Source organism: Myodes glareolus, chromosome 4 (genome assembly GCF_982192425.1).
Source record: "Myodes glareolus chromosome 4, mMyoGla1.1, whole genome shotgun sequence".
NCBI lineage: Eukaryota > Metazoa > Chordata > Mammalia > Rodentia > Cricetidae > Myodes > Myodes glareolus.
In genome coordinates, this window is record NC_142029.1 from 25,341,591 (window position 1) to 25,362,774 (window position 21,184).

A 21,184-nucleotide genomic window follows, 5' to 3' on the forward strand; every position below is an offset into this window, starting at 1 on the left:
AAAGTGGAAAACTGACAGTACAGTAGCTAAGAAAGTTGCTTATGGGCATCATAAAAAGTATCTTTATGATCGGTGATTCGAAAGCTTTTTGTTCTACAAAGTTTGACATGATTGAAATTAAGATGTGTCTTACAGTAGATAGCAAAATGTGTCATAATTTAACCCATCATTACTTTTTTCCTTTGAGGTATTTGAAATGGTACATTTATGATTAATGGATCACTATATTTGATTTAAGCATTTTATATCATAAATATAAAAGATTTTATTGTTACATATCTATTTGATAGTAACATATTTCTTATTTTGTTTGGTTATTTAGGCAATTGGTTAAATTTTAAAATGGAAATTGAGAAAATATCTTTCTAGTACATTTGATTTTAGACATGGTATTTTTATTTATTCTTGAATTATACAATGCTGGTAATTTTAGAAAGTTGGCAGTAGTTTGTGTTTGTACCTATTTTAATCTATCTTAAGGCTGTCAAAGAAACCTTACTACTAGAACCTACAGACATTTCAAGTTAGTGAATTGTTGTCCCCTTGCCCCTTAAATTGGAAAGAGTCATGGACTGAGGCATGTTAAGCTCTGGATTTTAGTCTCTACTAGTAACTTCTTGTGCAACCTTGAGAAAACCACTTGTCAGTGCCTAGAGTCTTAGTTTTGCTTTTTATGTTTTTTATTTTTTTGTTTTTTTTCTGGAAAGCTTTGGTCTTTGACAGGATAACATTGAAACCCCTCTAGCTATAGCAGTGGTCAATTCTGTTGAAAACTGAATTGAAATGATCAGAGTACCAAATTCATGACCATATTGGAATAGTGATTCAGCTTAATGTGGGCAGTTTCAGGGTTATTCTTGCTTTCCTAAAGTTTCTTAGAACTTTCTGTGTTAGGTGAGTTGAGTGTTTTTCTGTTTGAATAACATAACTGATTATTTTTTAAAAATTGCCCTTTTTCATGCTGTTTTTGCCTCATTTGCAAAACTTATAGTATGAATTTTTATTTTTCACTTTCCCCCCGGTTTTCTAAGTAATTTCTTGTTGTTTTGTTTTGATTTTTTTTTGAGACAGGGTTTCTCTGTGTTACTGTCCTAGCTGTCCTGGCACTAGCTCTGTAGACCAGGTTGGCCTTGAACTCACAGAGATCCATCTTCTGCCTCCTGGAGTGCTGGGATTAAAGACATTTGCCACTACTGCCCGGCCCTGAAGTAATTTTTGAAGGGTAAAAATTTTCTTCTTTTAAAGTGCTAGAGGAATTTATCTATAAAATTATGTAGCCTTTGTGGTTTATGGTTTTATTTTTTTATTGTATATGTGCATGGATTGTGGAAATTTTTGGGTTTTTTCCTAATCCATTTTAGAATTTTTTCCCCAGAAAATATTATTTTGTTGACTTTTAATTTTTTTGGTGTAAAATTGATTGTGTTCATTTAAGGGTTGAAAATTTTTTTATATCTACATTGCTACACATCCTTTTTTTCTATTTTTAAAATTTATGGAGTCTGTCTTTCCTTATTAATTTTATCAGAGGATTGTCAATTAATCTTTTCAGATACCTGCCTTTTGGTATTTTTTTCCCACTTCTGATTTCTGTTATCTTTGTGATTATCGTGTGTGTGTGTGTGTGTGTGTGTGTGTGTGTGTGTGTGTGTGTGTGTTTGTGAGCACATATGAAGAACTTTTAGAAACAAGTATACACTAAGAAAGCCTGGGTCTGGGTCTTCGTATAAGATAATTCTGAGTTCAAGCCAGATGAGCTATTAAACAATAGTATCGCTTTAATTGATGAATTCTTGTTTCGTTTTGGAGAAAAAGACCCAAGACTGCCTAAGATGATAAAATTTGATGGAGATGGTGTAATATAATCCATTGAAATAAGTTTGCATGTGATGATTTAGTTTTTATCTTAAAATTGATAACTTTGTAAATGAAAAATTATTTAATGAATTAACATCTGTGAGTAAAATTTAAATTAGTCTAATACACCAGGTAATTTGTATTTAGAAAATGTCACATGTTTTTTTTAAAAATTTATTTTCTTCAATATCTTATTATAGTATAATAGGTTAAAGTCCAAAAGAAAACTTTTAAAATTTAAAAGTAACAGATAAAGACACAATTGTATTGATTTTTCTCTTCAGGAGGACCAGAAGTAATTGATCCTGCTGGTGTGCCATTACCTCAGCCAGCTCAGTCGTGGGTGTGGCTTGTGGATCTGGAAAGAACAATTGCTCTCCTCATTGGACGATGTCTTGGTGGCATGCTTCAGGGCTCCCCTATATCTCCAGAGGAGCAGGATACTGCATATTGGATGAAAACACCTCTTTTCAGTGACGGTGTGGAAATGGACACCCCTCAGTTGGGTAATATACTCTGAAACATGTACTTCTTTGTGCCTCCTTTGAGATCTCTTACCTGAGTTTTGAATACAGAACTCAGGCATTTTCCACATTAGTAATAAGAGGAGCTAAACTTGTAGTGGACAGTTCTTCGAAAAAGTTAAATTCTGCAACATGGTATAGGGCAGTGATTCTTAACCTGTGAATTGTAACCCTGTTGGGGGTTGAATGATATTATTACAGGGTCTCCTAAAACCATCAGAAAACACAGGTATTTACATTATGATTCATAACAGTAGCAAATTTATGGTTATGAAGCAGCAACAAAGTAATTTCATGATTGGGGGTTACTCCACCATGAGGAACCACTAATATAGGGAAATGTGGGTCTAGGGCAGAGGTCACTGGCATAGGAAAATGTAGGTCTAGGGCAGAAATCACTGGTGTAGGGAAATGTGGGTCTAGAACAGTGGTTCTCAGTCTCCTTAATGCTTCGGCCTTTAATTACAGTTCCTCATGTTATGAATTGTAATGTAAAAATCAACATGTGACCCCTAGGGGTCACTACCCACAGGTTGAGATGGCTCACTCTTGTAATTCCAGCACTTTAGAGGCTGGATCAGGGTAATGCTGCATGGTCTAATCTAAGCTACATGGTAAGTTCCACATCTGGTTGAGCTACAATCAGAGCTCCATATATCAAAAAAAGCCAAAGATACATGTTTCCCATTCTGTTGTACTCTTCATTCATTTTGATCAAGTTATGGAAAAAATAATTGATTCTGTTCTGAAACTTGGCATTACAAAACTACTTTCCCAAATGGAATGCATGGGTAGATTACCTATCAGGACAGAGCAGTGTCTCGTTTTCCGACACTATCTTAGTTAGGATTACTCTGGGTGTGGTGAAACACCATGACCAAAAGCAACTTGGAGAGGAAAAGGTTTATTTTTCTTATACTTGTACATCACTGTTCACCATCAAAGAACAGGAACTCAAAATGGGCAGGAACTTGGAGGCAGGGGAAATATTGCTTACTGGCTCTCTTAGTCTGCTTTATTACAGAAACCAGAACCACTAGCCCAAGGGTCAAGCGACCCACAATTGACTCAACTCTCCCATATCAACCACTAATTAAGAAAAGACCCTACATGTTTGCCTGTAGCCCAGTCTTGTGATGACATTTTTCTCAGTTGAGGTTTCCTCTTTACAGATGACTGTAGCTTTATCAAGTTGACATAAAACTAGCCAACATAGCCAATTAGCCTTAGGTCTAAATGGCAGTTTTTTATTCCTTCCTTTGTATTGTCTTTGGGAAATCACTTTTTTTCCACATCTCCCATTTCTCTAGTTTGTTTGCTCTTAGATAAAACACAAGGATTTATTCGCTGTTCCAATATATGGTCTAATAGCTTTATCTAGGATTGGTATTTCATTCTGTCTGGGTTCCTAATTTTGATTCTATGAAATATTGAATAGGATTAGCTAGCCCATATTAAACCTATTTTTTTTTTTACATTTCCAGTAAGAAAAAGAGACTCAGATAGATATAAGTTAAAGAAACCAGAAGTTTCTCTCATGCCCACCAGTTCCTAAATAACCATTCTGAGGCTTGATTATTAGTTACAAACTGTAATTAATAACTCAGACATATTATTAACTAGCTGCTACAACTGAGATTAACCCATTTTTGTTATTCTATATTTTACCATGAGGCGCATGGTTTATTACCTCACATTTTGTTTCCTCAGTGGCTGCTGGCATCTCTTTGTTTCTGCCTTCTTTCTTCCTATATTCAGTTTGACTTTTATGCCTACCTGTATTCTGCCTGCCGTAGGTCAAAGTAGCTTCTTTATTAACCAATGGTAGTAAAACATATTTACATCATAAAGAGGGCATCCCACCTCATCTCCCCTTTTCTGTTTAATTAAAAAGGAAGGTTTTAACTTTAACATAGTAAAATTACATATAACAAAACAGTTATCAAGTAAGGATTACAGTTAACATTATTTTGTCTATTTGTATTTGACAAAATTAGTGAAAATACTCTGTCATCTATTTTTATCTTTGTGAGTCTAAAGTTTTATATCTTATTTATCTTTTATCATAACTAAGGAAAACTGTAATTATAACTATCTAGTCTTCACCTCCATCATAGACCCCAGAAGGATATAATAATACCTATGTAAATAGGAAGTACATTGCAAGCAACTTTCAAAACTCTAGAAATGACAGAGACATCAGACTGCCTGGACAGTCACCCAAAGTTCTTCTGTAGTATTTGGACATCTATCTTTAGACTGCAAGCCTAGAGTATCTGGCAAATTTTTTTTTTAATGAAGCTGGAAATTTAAAAGACTGTCCCACCTATTTTTGTGAAATTCATCAGTCACTTTCTTCTGTGACCTGCAGAATATCTGACAGACTCTTAGATGAAGCAGGAACCCTGAAGGACTGTCTCACCTTGTTTTGGAAAGTTCAGCAGTCATTTTTCTATGGTTCCTGCGTGTTCAGTTTATACAGCAAGCAGGTCAGACAAGAACATCTTCTTATTCAATTGCCTAGCCATGGCCTTATTGGAAGCAAACTCATAAGGAGCTTCTTCAGTGCCCATCAACCTCTAAAAGTAATTGATGTTGCTAGGAGTAGATTTCTCTAACTGTCCAGAAGCATTCAAGGTTTGTTTTTGTTTTGTTTTTTTTTTGTTTTGTTTTTTTTGGAGATAGGGCTTCTCTGTGTAACTGTCCTGGCTGTCCTGGAACTCACTCTGTAGACCAGTCTAGCCTTGAACTCAAGTCTAAGTTTTTAAAACATTTTAAATGCCATATTCTGTAGATCTTTGAAGTGTTTGAAGATTACCTATCTGAAATATGTCTCTGTATTGCCTTGAAAATCAACTAACATGACTATAAGTTTGACAATTATAAATAACTATTATGTATTTCTTAACTATATATTACATTTTAAAATGAGCTGTTTAAACATAACACCTTAAACAAGAGTAGAAATTGCGTATAGTATTGCAAAATTGACTTGAAATTTTTATCAGTAAACCAAAATCCATACCAATGTAAAGTATTTTTGAGATTAATAGTCATATTTTGGATTAAAATACATTTCTATGTCATATCCCCCTTTTTTCCTTAGAAAAGGATTGACAATGACCATTAACCATTTATAGCCAACCCTCTATAAATGAAAACAAACGTTTATAAGCAGTATTTTGGGAATTTGGGTGTAGTATTTTTTAATTCCACTAATTGCTGATTGGGGATCCTGAGAAAATTTGGAGTTTTAGTTAAATCTTGGCTATAGAGCAGCTACTTGTTTTGAAGCTGTTTTGGATGCTGGATCACCTGGGCCATTACTCTCATCAGAGACCTCTCAGGAGGTTTTACTTGATCAAACTATGTTAGCCTGGAAGGAATCCATAGCTTCTTATCTTCTATGGAAACAAAAGCAAAACCTCTTTTCTAAAACAAAACATAACCTTAGATCCAAATTTTGAAGTCATAATCTAGACTCTCTATATACTATTATGATGTGTACTATTGTGTTTTCTTTAAATTTTTTGACTATTAATGAGCTAACTGCAGAGATTGTGGGAGCTGTTAAGCTAAACCAACATAAAGGTATCTTGACTTCAAAATGGGTCTAGAATCCCCCCTCCTTTTTTTTCTTAAAGCTTTTTTAGGCTTTATATGGATGCATGTGCACCAAACTGGCTTCATTTGTAACTGAAAGCTTTCTCTCCTGACTGTTCCTGAATAACCAATCTGAGGCTTAATAATAATTACAAATTGTTTGGCCTGTTAGTTGAGACTTATTATTAACTTCCTTCTATAACCTAACCCTTTTCTATTATTTTATATTTTACTATGAGACCCATGGTTTGTTACATCACATCTTATTTCCCCAGTAGCTGCTAGCATCTCTGTTTGCACCTCCTCTCTCCCTTTATCTCTGGATTTCCTGCCTAGCTATAGTCTACCCTGCCATAGGCCAAAGCTGCTTCTTTATTAAGCAATGGTAATAAAACATTTCACAACATATAGAGTGGCATCCCACATCATAAAGTCATAGAGAGAGGAAGAGAGGCAATAGGATGGAGGGAGCCCACAAGGTAGAGAAGGGGATGGGTTAGACAGGGAGATAGGGAGGGTGCAAAGAAAAGAAACCAAGGCTGGAAAAGAAAAAAAAGATTTGCTTTGGGCATGGAAGTGTGGTGAGTAGAAATAAAGAAAGTAGTTTCTTTTTCAAATACATATACTCATCATTTTACTTCTGAGCTAGAAAGTGATTTTGACTATGGCTCCTGAAAGCTAGACTGATAAAGATGAAATAAAGGAAGTTAAATTGCAGGGTTCTTAGGGAATATTTACCAGAATAAGGTTCCAGTGCTCATAGCACTAATGCCTGATGCATTAGTCCTCAGTAATCTCCTGCATAAAGAAAGTGTCTGTTGATCCATACATCCCTTTTAATGGGGCTTAAGTATGAATAAATTTCAGTTTTAATATTATTTTTTAGATTTTAAGAATTAAAATTATGGAATTTATATCAAGAAAAGGTATTTGCTTATGTAAAATTGTAAATATGTAATATGTTATAGATTAAACTGACTTTTGGTTCTTGTTAAAACCCTGACTGTAACATTTAACATTGATTAAAAAAAAAAGAGTGAAGTGAGCCAGCTGTGGGTGTGTACATTCTTGAAATTACTGTACTTGTGTAACAAAGGTAAAAGGATCTTAATTTCAGGGCCAGCCCGGACAGTACAGCAACACCTTTACTTCCAAAATAATAACAGTGATTCTTAATGCTATAGCTCCTACTGAAGAATTGGGAATTACCTACATGAATGTGATTATTGATTGGAAAATTGTTCATGGTATCACTGATTCTTTTGAATCACTCTTAGCTGATTGCTTTCCTTTAAGTCTCTTAAAAAAGAAAATGTTCTATCCTCTTTCCCTATAGTCAAACTTTTCTCAAAGAGGATGCTGTGTATTTTTGGGTACTATGGTCTTCAAGGTTGCACTTCATATGTAGGATAGTTTGCATTCCTGGCCTCTCTGCCAAATGTCTGCTTTTTTCTAAAGGGAGTTAGAGAGCTGATACTGCCTCCGAATGAAATAATTAGAGGGTTGCACCTTAGTAGTACCTACTTTGAATTAGCTCCAAGTGTACAATTTCATGTGGGTTGAGTAAATAAATAAGATTTTATTTGCAGTTACAGAGTTTATGAAGTTTACATTTGGGAACTTAGCCAGGTGGTGGTGGCAGCAGCTTGCACCAACTAGCACCTGGGAGGCAGAGGCAGGCGAATCTCTTGGGTTTGAGGCCAGCCTGGTCTACAGAGTGAGTTCTAAGACAGCCACCTCTACACTAGGAATCCCTGTCTTGAAACTCCTCCCTCCCAGATGAAAAGGAACTTGAGAAATGATGGCTCAGGGTGTAGAGTGTTTGCTACCATTACTGACAACCTGCGTTGATCACCAGGACCTACATGGTGGAAGGAGAGAAGACTCCTACCTTTACCTACACTGTGTCATAGAGCGAGAGGGAGGGAGGAAGGAAGGGAGAAAGAGAAGTGAATAAATGGAATTATTAAAATTAAACTTTTTTTAATAGATAAATGTATGAGCTGCCTATTAGAAGTAGCCCTTTCAGGAAATGAAGAACAGAAGCCTTTTGATTACAAATTGCGGCCTGAAATTGCTGTCTATGTAGACTTGGCATTGGGTTGTTCTAAAGAGCCTGCCAGAAGCCTTTGGATCAGCATGCAGGATTATGCTGTTAGTAAAGGTAAGTTATAGAGAAGGAAGTGAGTAAATGTATAGCTAATTCTCAGTGCTAGGTTAAGTAAACTTTAAAGTTGATTTTTCTCTTTGTGGAAAATAAAACAGATTCTTTGTTGTATCTACTTATATCCCATTTAAAGAAACTATCAGAGTTGAAAGGCAAAGTATTGAAAAAGTTTACTTATCTAAGATGCATTTTGACATTTGAATATTTTGTGTCATATAGTGGGGTATACATTTCTTTTTGAAAAAAATGTATGTGTGTGAGTGTCTGTAGTAAGGAGACTGCTTGTCGATTCCTGGTCACCCAGCTAGCTTAGACCCGAAATAATCACACAGAAACTGTATTAATTAAACCACTGTTTGGCCCATTAGCTCTAGCTTTTTATTGGCTAACTCTTATATTAATTTAACCCATTTCTACATGACTGTGGCGCTCCATGACTTCTCTCTGACTCCGCCCTTCTTTCTCCCAGCATACAGCCTAGCTTTCCCCGCCTAGTTCTGTTCTTCCCTGTCATAGACTCAAAGCAGTTCTTTATTCATTAACCAATAAAAGCAACACACAGATAGAAGTACCTCCCACACTGAGTGTGGAATGTCATGGCATGTGCCTGGAGGTGAGAGGGTAACTTTCGGGAGTTGGTTCTTCTGTTCTGTTTTATATCATATTATCGTTTGGAATGAGAACTTTTAATACCTAGATATACACTTAAGGTAAATACAAACTTAGCCATTTGCTATATGCTTGATACTTTAGTGTGGACTTCATGCTTAATAGTAGAAGCATTCTGTGGTGCTTGATGTAAAATGAATATAACTTTAACGATGGTTTTTCATGAATTCATTACTTTTAAAAAATAAAAGCAGGATAATCGATGCTATATTTGAAATAGCACAGAGTGTTACTGTATTTTACTCTGTAAACTGAGAGTTAACATCCTTAAACTAGAGTCCTTTTTAATTATAAGTCATAACAGTCCTTAGATAATAAGCCTGTCTGTGGAACAGGTAGCTTCTCAAGAACCTGTTCTTGATAAGTTCTGTATGCACATATGCTGTGTAGATTGCTGTTATAAGAATCTGTAGATTTTAAGGTCTTATGTAAACTTAGGCCTAGTAGCATTGTTGATTCTTCTACCTATAAAGTAGTTAAGTCTGTATTTATATTTTTAACCTATGCTTTGAAATAAAGTGGAAAATGTAGTTGTAGCATTTTACCTTTTGGGGAAGGAGCTTTAAGAATAGTTAAAAACAAATAAAACTAAATTGGGTCTTAACATTTTCAAAGGATACTTTTTGTTTGATTTTGAGTGGAGCAGTAAGTCATTATTTGGTAATCTGTCAGATGGACAGTAAAGTAGTCACTCTGAGAATAAAAGGGCAGTAACCTCCCTCTTCAACTTGATCTGCTGAATATTCTTTATTTTAAGAGTATAGGCTCTGTCTTGTATAATATACTCTATGCTCTGCCAACATAGAATTCAAGACTGGGAGAAAAAACCTCCTGGCAAAGTTTTCTTTACTTAATGCTGTGATTTGAGTTTTCAATCATATATATTCATTTCTGTCCAGATGTTTTAAATTACCCAGATGTACTCTCACAGAATCTACTTTTATGGTTTAAAATATGATATACATAGTTTTATATGTGTATATGCATGAGTGAATAGTTTATTCAGTTTTTGGGCTGCTTATTGGAAAGTGTTCAAGTCCAGATCTTTGATTCCAGCTAGTTTCCTACACAGCTCCTGTGGTCTTTCATTCTCCAACTAATAAATTAAAATTCAACTTGACTTCAAATCTTGGCAACACTTTCAGAATTCGTGTGGACTCTGACATCTTCTTACTACTTTCATTGCTCCTACCCTGGTGTCACCACCGCCATTGCTTACTGCAGCAATGACTTCTGCTTCTATTGTCTGTATAGTCAGTTCTCCATCCAAGTGGTAGAGCTTTTAAAATATAGGTCAGATTATATTTCTCTGTTCAAAGCCCTCTAATGCTGCTTTCAGTTTTCCAGTAATTCAGATCCAGGGGATTTGTACTGGTTTGCAAGACCAATGTCAAATAATTCCCCATCAGCCCTCTAGTGACTTTTCTTCCCACTCATGTACGTTTGCTCTTGAACCGTCAAGCTATGTTCTTAGCACATGATTATCCTAATGTTATACCTGTGTATATTCCTGTGTCCATGAAGTTTTTTCCCCTGCTTCACTTAGAGCTCAAATCAGAAAGCTATTCAGAGAACCCTGTGTGAATAGTAATTACACAGCACAGCACCCCGGTTCTTTCCTTGCTTTGTTTCTCTCTTTAGCTCTCCCTGTCATATTCACTTACTGTATCATCTGTCTTCACACCCTACACCAAGATTCAAATTTCATGAGATCAGAGTTGTGGTTTTATTCAAAACTGTGTCCACAGCACCTGAAATAGTATGTTCATTTGTCAAGTAGTTGGTCAGAAAGTTGGTAAAATTCAAGTATTGGCGAACTAATGCTGTTACTATTATGTTGGAACTGTTTTCTGGGTCCTTTTAAATGTTTGTATTATTTTTATTTTCAGATTGGGACAGTGCAACTTTAAGTAATGAGTCACTCTTGGACACTGTGTCTAGATTTGTTCTTGCAGCACTTCTCAAACACACAAACTTACTTAGTCAAGCATGTGGAGAAAGCCGGCAAGTAACTTAAAAACTATCCTCAGACAAATATTTGCTCTCATGATGTTAGAAATTAGGTAACTTTTCTATTTTGGTTCTTTATTTAGATACCAACCTGGTAAAAGCTTATCAGAAGTGTACCGTTGTGTATACAAAGTTCGAAGTCGTTTACTTGCTTGCAAGAACCTTGAACTTATTCAAACCAGGTCATCATCACGAGACAGATGGGTAAAGTTGGAAATAAATTAATTTCTATGTTTTTCTGCAAGCTTGTCAGAGATAGCCCCACATTGGTTTTTATGAAAGAAAAACAATTGATTAGTACCGATGTTCAAAACATACTGGCATGTTTTCTAGGGGAAAATGATGGAAGAATGAAAGAATTGGGGTTTGTTTACCTCATTTTTATGAAATGTGATGAGGCTGCTAAGTAATAGCCTTGTCAACATAGATATTAATGACAAACTGGCTTGTCCATATCATAGGCAGTTTTCCTTTTTATTGATTAAGCTACATTGGAATTACCTCGTTTAACTTAGAATGCTTGAAATTACCAGGAACATTAGCAGATGTCTCAGATTGATTAAGCATAAATCCAGGAATCATACAAGAACTTGAAAGTGCTTGGTCGTGGTGGCACACACCTTTAACCCCAACACTTGGGAGATAGAGGCAGGGGATTCCCTGTGAGTTCAAGGCTATCCTGATTGATAGAACGAGTCCCAGGACAGCCAGGGCTACACAGTGAAGCCCTGTCTTGAAAAAACAAAAACAAAACAAGGAAAGAGCTGGAAACTTTTAAAAATACTCAGTGTAGAAAAAGGTGAAAAGGGGGACAAAATTAGATAAAAAAAATCAGTCTTTCTGTAATTTGAATTGTGCACTCAGAGTGTGAAGATTGAGGCCATTGACTGAGGATGATCCAGAAATAATTCTGACAGCGAATAGATGATTTTGAAAGGGTTTGATGATTCTGGTAATGCAACCCTGTAATTATAAGAACAAGCCTGAGATCATCCTCTTCACAGTGCTTACTTTAAAGCTGGGACATAATCAGATCCTTTGTTCTTTGTGATTTAGTTCTTAAGCATAAACAACAGACAAGACATAAACATGCACTGGCTTAGTATTTATGGATATAAACATTAGGGAGTGACCTTAAAAGTTTATAAGAAGTATTAATTTGTCATTTTTTGAGGCTCCAACTTGAAACTCATGTATTATGAAATTAAATATGGGATATATGGGCTTCACTGCTAAGTATTCCCATATTGTGAAATTTCTAAGTTATTAACTGGTTATGAATAACCTTTATTATGATTCTAGTTGAAAGTTTTCATGTGTATTTTGTATTGAAATTTATGAAATGAATTATTTAGTTACGATATTTTTGACTCCCCAAGTATCTGTTATCAGGACTCTTTCTTCTGTCTAGATAACTGTTGGGTAGCATGACCACCATGGGAAGCTAAGTTAACATTGTTCTTACTAAATATTGAACTTTGGGGGTTTTGGGGGGCATGGGCGAAGTTAAAAGTTTAAGAAAAATGCTATCTTAAATTTAGAATTATTGGTAAGCTGGGGTTATAGTTATATGGTAGAGTGATTATCAAGCATGTGTAATGCTTTGGGTTTGATCCCCCCCCCCCCGACATGATTTTTACAGAGTAATAGCATAGAGAACTTGAAGGGAGCAGTAGAATCAAATAATCACATTTTGCTAATAATGGCACATGCCTTTAATCCCAGCACTTGGGAGCCAGAGACAGTGGTTCTCTGAGTAAAAGACCAACCTGGCATTTATAGTGAGTTCCAGGACAGCCAGGGTTAAACAAACAAACAAACGAATAAAAAACCCAGCCAATCAATAATAAAATCCCCAAAGCCAACTAACAAAAATCACCTTTAGTGCTTTTGTCATGTTGTAAGTTATATTGCTGCTCTGTAGTTTGTATCCAAAGAGCAGAATAAATGCAAATCAATTTAAAGCATGGCATTTCAATGAAAATAGCAGGCAAGAAAAAACATATACCTATCTGTGTATATAGTTATGTGCATATAGTCTTTGTAATCTTTGAAGTTTATCAGTGTATCATTTGTAAAGATTATGTGTTATTGATATCAGCAGTATTTTCTAAGATATAAGTTAAGATTTTCTGGGCAGTGGTGGTACATGCTTTTTAATCCCAGCACTTGGGAGGCAGAGCCAGGTGGATCTCTTTTAGTTTGAGACCAGCCTTGTCTACAGAGAGAGTTCCGGGACAGCCAAGGCTACACAGAAAAACCCTGTCTTGGCCAGGGGAGGGAGGAGAAGGAGGGTTGAGCTTTTATGAAAACTTTTTGAAGATTTGGAAAAATATATTCAGTGTAATTTCCTATTACTTCTTTAAGATCTCAGACAACCAAGATTCTGCAGATATTGATCCTCAAGAGCATTCCTTTACCCGAACCATTGATGAAGAAGCTGAAATGGAAGAGCAGGCTGAGAGAGACAGGGAGGATGGACATCCAGAGCCAGAAGATGAGGAGGAAGAACGGGAACATGAAGTGATGACAGCTGGCAGTAAGTACATCTTCCTTACTAGCCAACATTGCAGGGTAGTGCCACTCTAATGCTTTTGCTCTGGGTTGAAAGTGCCTCAAAGGACACAAGCATTTCAGTTTCTGTTCAGCTCAATTCCATGCATGAAATGACATCTAAGAGGCTTTAGATAAAGTTATTCAAAGTAGTCCTCTTGGAGGTACCATGCTGTTCATCCAGCTGGCAGAGCTCTCTATGTGGTGAGGAAACGAGCCCCTTACTATTCCAATTAGGAGGTCCAAATTGTATTCTATGTGTAAAGCTTTTAAAATTACAAATTTCAATTATACTTTATTTCAGTAGGTACAAAGCATAAGAGCAATGGTGGAACTATGACATGGGAATAACTTTGGGTGGTGAATGAAAGCTTTTATACTTTATATTCCAAACCTCTAGATAAGTTTTAAAAGATAGTTATTTATATGTTATATAGTCATTTATATAAAAGAGAATTATTACATTCTTAAGCGACTTGACTATTTTACATTAACATGCATATTTGTAGCCTACAACCTCATGGCCGGCTGTATATTTGTTTTTGACATTATTTGTATATATATTCAGCTTACAAGGAGGTGGCAATAGAAATCGACTGTAGGGTCTTACATGTTAGGCAAACACTGTACCATTGATCTGTATCCCCTAGTTTCATTATTGGTTTATTTATATTCTGTGTACTTCTAAACATTATTTCCATTTCTCTCAAAAGAAAACTAAAAACAATTTAAACAAAAAAGAAAAGATAAGGTGGAAGAAGGGAACTCACAGATAGGGAGTGACTAGTAGAATTTTACTAGCTAAACTGAGAGAACTTCAATAGTTAAATGTAAAAATTAATTCAGAAATTCCTGGAAAAGAGGTTAGAGAGGACAACATACTAATAAAGTCAAGCTTTCTATTACAACAAAAGAAAGCATAATAGTCATTTGGGGAGTGGTAATGTATAAACTAACTATAACCTATGAACACCTATGATGCACTAGGCACTGGGCCAGGGATTTGAAATAGAGTAATTTATAAATTCTCATAATAGAGAAATTATGCAAGCTTAGGAAGGTAGGGAGAGGCTTTTTATTATATATAAGCTGAAATTTGCTTATTTTCCTCATAACCTGCCCTTTTATTTCACACAAAATTAATGAAAATTTCTGAAATAAACAATTTTTTTTTTGAAATTTAACCTAGAGTAGCCATTCTCAACCTGTGGGTCACAATCTCTTTAGGGGTGGGTGGGTAGAATAACCCTTTCACAGGGCCTACATATCAGATATTTATATTATAATTCATGACTGTAACAAAATGGCCGTTATGAAGTAGCAACAAAAATAATTTTATGGTTGGGGATCACCACAACATGAGGAACCATTTGAAGGGTTGCAGCATTTGGAAGGTGGAGAACCACTGGCCTAGAGCTTTATATTGGTCTTCCGAACCAGTCGGAGTAGTTGTTACATTGCTGGATTCTATTCCTAGAGCTTTTGACTCGAAAATTTGCATGGGCCTAATACTTGCATTTTTAACAGTTGCACAAATACTATAGCAGCTACTCTGGGCCCACACATTGAAAATTGTACCAACTCACTAGTAAGATTTGAAATCTTGGAGAGGGAGACTCACTTGCCATTCTTTGGTTCTTAATGTAACCTTTTTGACTGGATCTAAGAATCACATTAATATAAGAACTGATTAACAAATGCATATAATTTTCATTAGTTTCATGTGTACATGGGAATCCTCATAAAAAAGTGAATTCCAAAAGGAATGATTAAAGCTCAATGCTTTTATGTTTTGTTGATAAATAACAATTACTTTAAGAAATGGAAAAACAAGTGAATACCTAGAGAAGGGGAAACTTTCCAAGGATGTTATAAAGAAATATGGAGGACAGGGGGAGGTGTGGAAGCTAAGGTTAGAGAGTTTGCTTAGTCTGATTTGGCAGTCTGGTTGCCAGTCTTTGGTGATTGACGCTATTTTCTGCTCTTGATCTATGAAAATATCTCCTCCCAAAAGAGTCCTTTAGACTTGCTTCATGGAGGAAAAGACAGGCCAAGTAACCCTTTCCAAAGTCCCAGGTCTCCTGTGATTACACCAAAACAGTCAGTATACCAGTTTGACGTGTTTTAATATGTCACAACCATAACTCTTTCAGGTAGAACCAACCAAATCCAAATTCTAAAGTATAGGCATATTTCCTATTGCAATTTTTATAAGTATGACATTTTGACATAACTTTGTTACTATACTGTATTTATTGTCTAAAAACTAATTTTTCCCTGTTTCAGTAAGTTTTCATTCAAAATTTTTGACTATTTTCATTGTTATTTTATTTATTTATTTTGCTCTTCTCTCCCCATGTGTTTTAAGACCTTGCTATTGTGTTGCATGTTACAGAAATCTTTCAGTGTTTCCTCTCAGCCCGAGAAGTCGCTCGTAGCCGAGACCGAGATAGAATGAGCAGTGGGGCAGGGTCTGGGGCCCGAGCTGATGACCCACCTCCACAGTCTCAGCAAGAGCGAAGGGTCAGCACAGACCTTCCTGAGGGGCAGGATGTGTACACTGCTGCCTGCAACTCCGTGATTCATCGCTGTGCACTTCTGATATTGGGAGTAAGTCCTGTGATTGATGAGCTTCAGAAACGAAGGGAAGAAGGGCAGTTGCAGCAGCCTTCTGTGAGTGCCTCTGAAGGCAGTGGACTTATGACCAGGTGGGCCTACTGGAAACTGAAAATGCTGTTCTTTTCCCTTAGGTATTTCTTGCAATGAGTTTCTGTTCTGAAATATCAAAGACAGAGGAAGAAATACAAGTTGACTATGGTGAATTTAAAATCATATAAACAGTAGTGCTAGTTCAGCTTACAATCTGAATTTCTGGTTCCATAAGGAGTAAGTTGTCTGTACATATAAACCACCACAGTTAACAAATATTCAAAAATTACTTGCATTTCTCTGTAATTTAATTAAGTGGTATAAAAATACTTGATGTAATTCTAAAAGGTTTTATGTTTTACATAAGCCAGTCTTTCTATGGGCAGATGTAATGACACCTCACTGTACATTATCTCTGTGCTGTTAATTCCATTCAGTTTTATTTTCACTAACAGTCCTCAATGAAAAACTTTTTCTTTGTGCATGTGAGGCAGGAGTGAAAGTCTTACTGCTGAGAGCCGACTAGTTCACGCAAGTCCAAGTTACAGACTGATCAAATCCAGGAGTGAATCTGATTTGTCTCAGCCTGAATCAGATGAAGAGGGTTATGCACTGGTAGGTATATCTAAAGAAGGAGGTTTGCTTTCAAGCTATAGATATATAAGCCTTTGGTTAGAGTAATTTATATCTGTTTTAGGCATATACATACTTGAAAGATTTGTAATAGAAACAATATAGCTATATTACATAAATATTTACCATCTGTCTGCTTATTATTTTGATCTTCAGCTCTGTCTTCTTCCTAAGGTGCTGATTCATAGACTTGGCTCTTGCATAGTTCGCTCAATGAGTTAGTCTGCCCCAGTCTTAGCCTATACAATAGTGGATTCATCTTTCTCCTAAACTTCTTCTCCTGTACTCTATCTTAGTAGGTGTTAACCCATCATTCTTATATTTAATGTCCAGCAGTGCCTCTCTATTGTTAGTGAATGAAATATATTTTTTCAAATAAACAAAGGTAACTAGTTCAATGATAAATCTTTGTTTGAGCCTTCTTTTGTATAATAAATTTTATAGTGAATTACCTACTGTGTCTTAGATAACAAAATATACCAAACCCTATTTGATTGACATTCATTGAATCATTTGAATCCAGACTATAATTCTCATCAACATTTTATAGTCTTTTTTGTGGGGGAGGGGATGGTTTTTGAGGCAAGGTTTCTCTGTAGCTTTAGAGCCTGTCCTGGAACTCACTCTGTAGACCAAGCTGGCCTTGAACTCTCAGAGATCTACCTGTCTCTGCCTCCTGAATGCTGGTATTAAAGGCGTGCGCCACCATGACCCAGCTGTATTATTTTCTTATAAGCAATTGCCCAACTACTTCAGAACTAAAAGGATTTAGCATATAAGGAGCAAATGCTTGCTGGCATAGGTGGAGGCACAAATCTCTGAGTTCAAAACCAGCCTGGTCTACAGAGTGAGTTCCAGGATGGCCAGGGCAACACAGAGAAAGCCTGTCTCCGAGGGAAAAAAAAAAAAAAAAAAAACAAGACTAGACAGTAAGACAAAACCCTGAGTAAGATTTATGCACCACTAGGAATATTCTGAATGGTGGTGAGCCAACAAACAGGAAGAAATCTTGTACAATTCAAAGTGTCTAAAAGAGTAAGACAACTCAGAGACATAGCTATTTCTAGGTTTGAGACAAGATTAATTTCTTTCAGCAAAGGTACATGCATGGAAACATTTCATAGCATAGCAATGATTTTATGAGCCTGGTTGGATGAGTTTTGTTTATCCAGTATGGAATGGCCTGAGACTGAATCACTTTCTGTTAATGTATATGCATGGACATATAAGACAAAATGTTTACCTACACATAGGTGCATTTGTGTGTGTTTGTATGTTCAATAGATGAAGACTTTCTACAGTATTTACCAAATGATTCATTTCTTTGTTTCCTCTAGTCTTATTTGACACTCATTCCTTTGTTTATGTGAAACACTATCAAAGTACAGTTGAAATAGTCATAATGTTAAATCCATGGATTTAAGCAGTGTACGGTTTATGTATGTTGGTTGTACATATGGATACTTGAGTATACAGTTTTTCCTGAAAACATTTACTGTTCCATTAAGCTGTCTACAGTTCCATCAGTTTGCAATTTCTCTATTTTAACAGATTAAAATAAAAAAAACTTACTAATATTTTAGAATGCCAGTAGATGCTTAGAGCTGGATAACTTTTTGTTAGTATACTTGTCAGATGATCTCTAAATTTCCACTCAAAGCTAGCGCAGAGTTTGAAAAGATAGGGAAATAAAGACAGAGGAAAGAGAAGTAATTTTCAGAAACAGGACAGTATTGCAGTGGTTTTAGGCATTTAACATAATATGGCCATGCTGTAACTAGAAGATGAAAGTAAGGATGAGAAAAAAGTAGCAGCAAAGAAAACGGCTCTTTTCTTGTGGTAATTAATACACATACTTTTTGCTTGAGTTAATATCTGTGAAGTTATGTGCATATGCACTTCTGTAATTATTTTCAGTTCGTGTGTTGCTGCTCTGACTTGATTGGTGGAAAAAAAGGGCATTGCTGTAACTATATTTTTTATCTTAATGTTTTATTTAATGTTAAAATCTTTTTCTTTTCTTTTTTTTTTTTGTAATAGAGTGGTCGACGAAATGTTGATTTGGATTTGGCATCATCTCATCGGAAGAGAGGTAAATCTTAAGAAAATGCTAAATACCAGCTTAAATTAAGTAGCTGTTTTTCTGTCTGATACATTTAGATCTTATTGTTACTAGGATATCATTGTCAAAAGCAATTCAGAAGAATTTTTTTAGGATATTAAAAGGAAGATAATTTTCTTCAGAATGCACACACATTTAAAATCCAGGAATGCATACAAATTAATAATTAGTTCTGAATGAGTTTTCATGTGTTTTGTTAAAAAGAAGCTTTTTAAAAAAAATTTTATAGAATTCTAGAAACATTGCGTGTCTTTTTTTGGAGGTTATATGCACAGTGTTTTATGCTCTGGCTCTCTAATGGACTTGCCTGATATACACATGCATACACGTCTTCAAGTAGAAAGTTTCTAGGTTGCTTTCCCCTTTTGTTCTTTTATTGTATGGCATGTAATAAACATTATATGACACACAATAATCATTTATTATGTGGCATGTAATAAACATTTTATTATGTGGCATTTAATGAGGAGCAACTTTATAGTATTTCCAGGAGTCTTTTCTGAGTAGCTCTATCTTAAGGAGTGTCTGTTAACACATATGAAAGTGGGCATTGGTTAACGCATATGCAAATGGAGGAAAAGAGCAGGCTAAATTCAAGGGCAACTGAAAATAATCTTAAATATTAGTATTCTATTACTAACTTTACTTTCATTTAAAACCTTGTATATGATAGTTTTATAAAAATATAAAATGTTTAGAATTTTTACTAGTGACTGTTTTCTGAAAGCTTGTGAAAAAATTTTGTTTTTGTGATATTCAGTGTTCTATTCTTCAAAATGAAACCCTTTCTTGGTGCTTTAGACTTTTCCCCATATGTAAAAAAAAAAACAAAAAACCAAAACCAAACAAAACCTCCACAGACAAAGAAAAGAAGATAAGGAATATGGGAAAGAAATACTGTAGGTCATATGATTTAAAAAATATTATACACACACACACACACACACACTCACTCAGCAGAAGAAACTTTATTATTCCTATAGACTAAAATTTGAAACAACATTAGGACTATTAAGGCCCAGAGCTGATATTTTCTATATTAAAAAATCTTGAAATTATAATGTATCAAAGATTGTAGGTTTCTTTTAAAAAATTACAAGTTATTTGTGATGTAAGAGAAATATATTAACATATTGTGCAATATACATTCTATTTTAACTTCCTTCTCTGGCTTGTTTAGCTCAGGTGAATGTTGTTCGATGTTACATGTTAAATCTGAGCATGGGGGGGCTGGAGAGATGACTCAACGGTTAAGAGCACTACCTGCTCTTCCAAAGTTCCTGAGTTCAATTTCCAGCAACCACATGGTGGCTCACAGCCATCTGTAATGAGATCTGGTGCCCTCTTCTGGCCTGCAGGCATACATGCAGACAGAATACTGAGAATACTGTACACATAATAAGTAAATAAATTTTTTAAATAAGTAAGTAAGTAAATAAATAAATAAAAAAATAAATCTGAGCATGGTAGCACATGCCAATAGTCCCAGCACTCTGGGACTAAGTGCTTACTGCTGCAGGAGCGAACAGCTGCAGACTTGCTGAGGCACAGAGGAGCTACCCTGTAGCATGAGAGCTTGCTAACAATTCTGTCACAGCTGGACTTCTAAGCAGTAGTCCGGTGACTGTAGTTATTTTCTTACACGTTTTTTTAAATGCTCGTGAAGATTCAGTTTTATATTTAATCCTTTTTATCATACTAGGGTGAAATAAAGCAGTATTTTTTAAACAAAGCAAAGTACCATGTTTACCTTTGTATTCAGAGTAGCCCATATTTTAATTGTGAATCAACATCTTTAAATTCTAACCTAGAATTGTTGCCTTTTGATATTTTTTCAAAATTATTATAAAACTAAATGTAGATTTCCTATAGCTTTAGTTCTGAATCAATATAAATTAAGATGTTAATCATAATATCATTTTTGGACAAACCGTCTTCCTTAAAAATCTCTAGCACCTCCCTATTAACTTGTTGAAATTTAACTTTATCATTATTTTTTTTAATAAGAAAAGCACATAGAGGCACTCATGGAAATTTTTTATAACTACTCATTTGGGAACTTATAATAGGGAGGCAAAGTGGTTATTTGAAATTTTATTACATCACTTAATGTGGTACCAATTTATTGTGTTAATTTTTCTGGTTTTAATGTTCTCAGGAAATAAATTTGCTTTTGATTTTATTCCTAGTAAAAAAGTGACTTGAACTAGCAATTACTATCTTAGGAATGTAGCCCCTAAATAGTTGCTTTTCAGTCTCAGAATCCCAGTTTTAATATACAATAAAAATGCATACTTTGTAGATTTTTATTTTATTTACTATAATAAATACCTTTCTTCAAAAAAGCCTGAAAGTATATTTAAGAGGGTCTAGAGAAGTCGTTTAATGGCTTAGAGA

At 35.2% G+C, this 21,184-nt stretch overlaps 1 protein-coding gene across 8 annotated transcripts in view; it reads left to right on the forward strand.

Annotated features, from left to right (window-relative positions):
* Herc1 (HECT and RLD domain containing E3 ubiquitin protein ligase family member 1) overlaps positions 1 to 21,184 on the forward strand; it is a 172,436-nt gene that overhangs the window by 60,567 nt on the left and 90,685 nt on the right. For all 8 annotated transcript variants that reach the window (XM_048423144.3, XM_048423145.3, XM_087905330.1 and 5 more), the window contains exons 18-25: positions 2,142 to 2,363; positions 7,975 to 8,148; positions 10,710 to 10,824; positions 10,914 to 11,034; positions 13,198 to 13,369; positions 15,779 to 16,091; positions 16,527 to 16,647; positions 18,706 to 18,757. In XM_048423144.3, the coding sequence (XP_048279101.2) occupies positions 2,142 to 2,363; positions 7,975 to 8,148; positions 10,710 to 10,824; positions 10,914 to 11,034; positions 13,198 to 13,369; positions 15,779 to 16,091; positions 16,527 to 16,647; positions 18,706 to 18,757 (1,290 nt within the window). The remainder of the gene's footprint in view (positions 1 to 2,141; positions 2,364 to 7,974; positions 8,149 to 10,709; positions 10,825 to 10,913; positions 11,035 to 13,197; positions 13,370 to 15,778; positions 16,092 to 16,526; positions 16,648 to 18,705; positions 18,758 to 21,184) is intronic.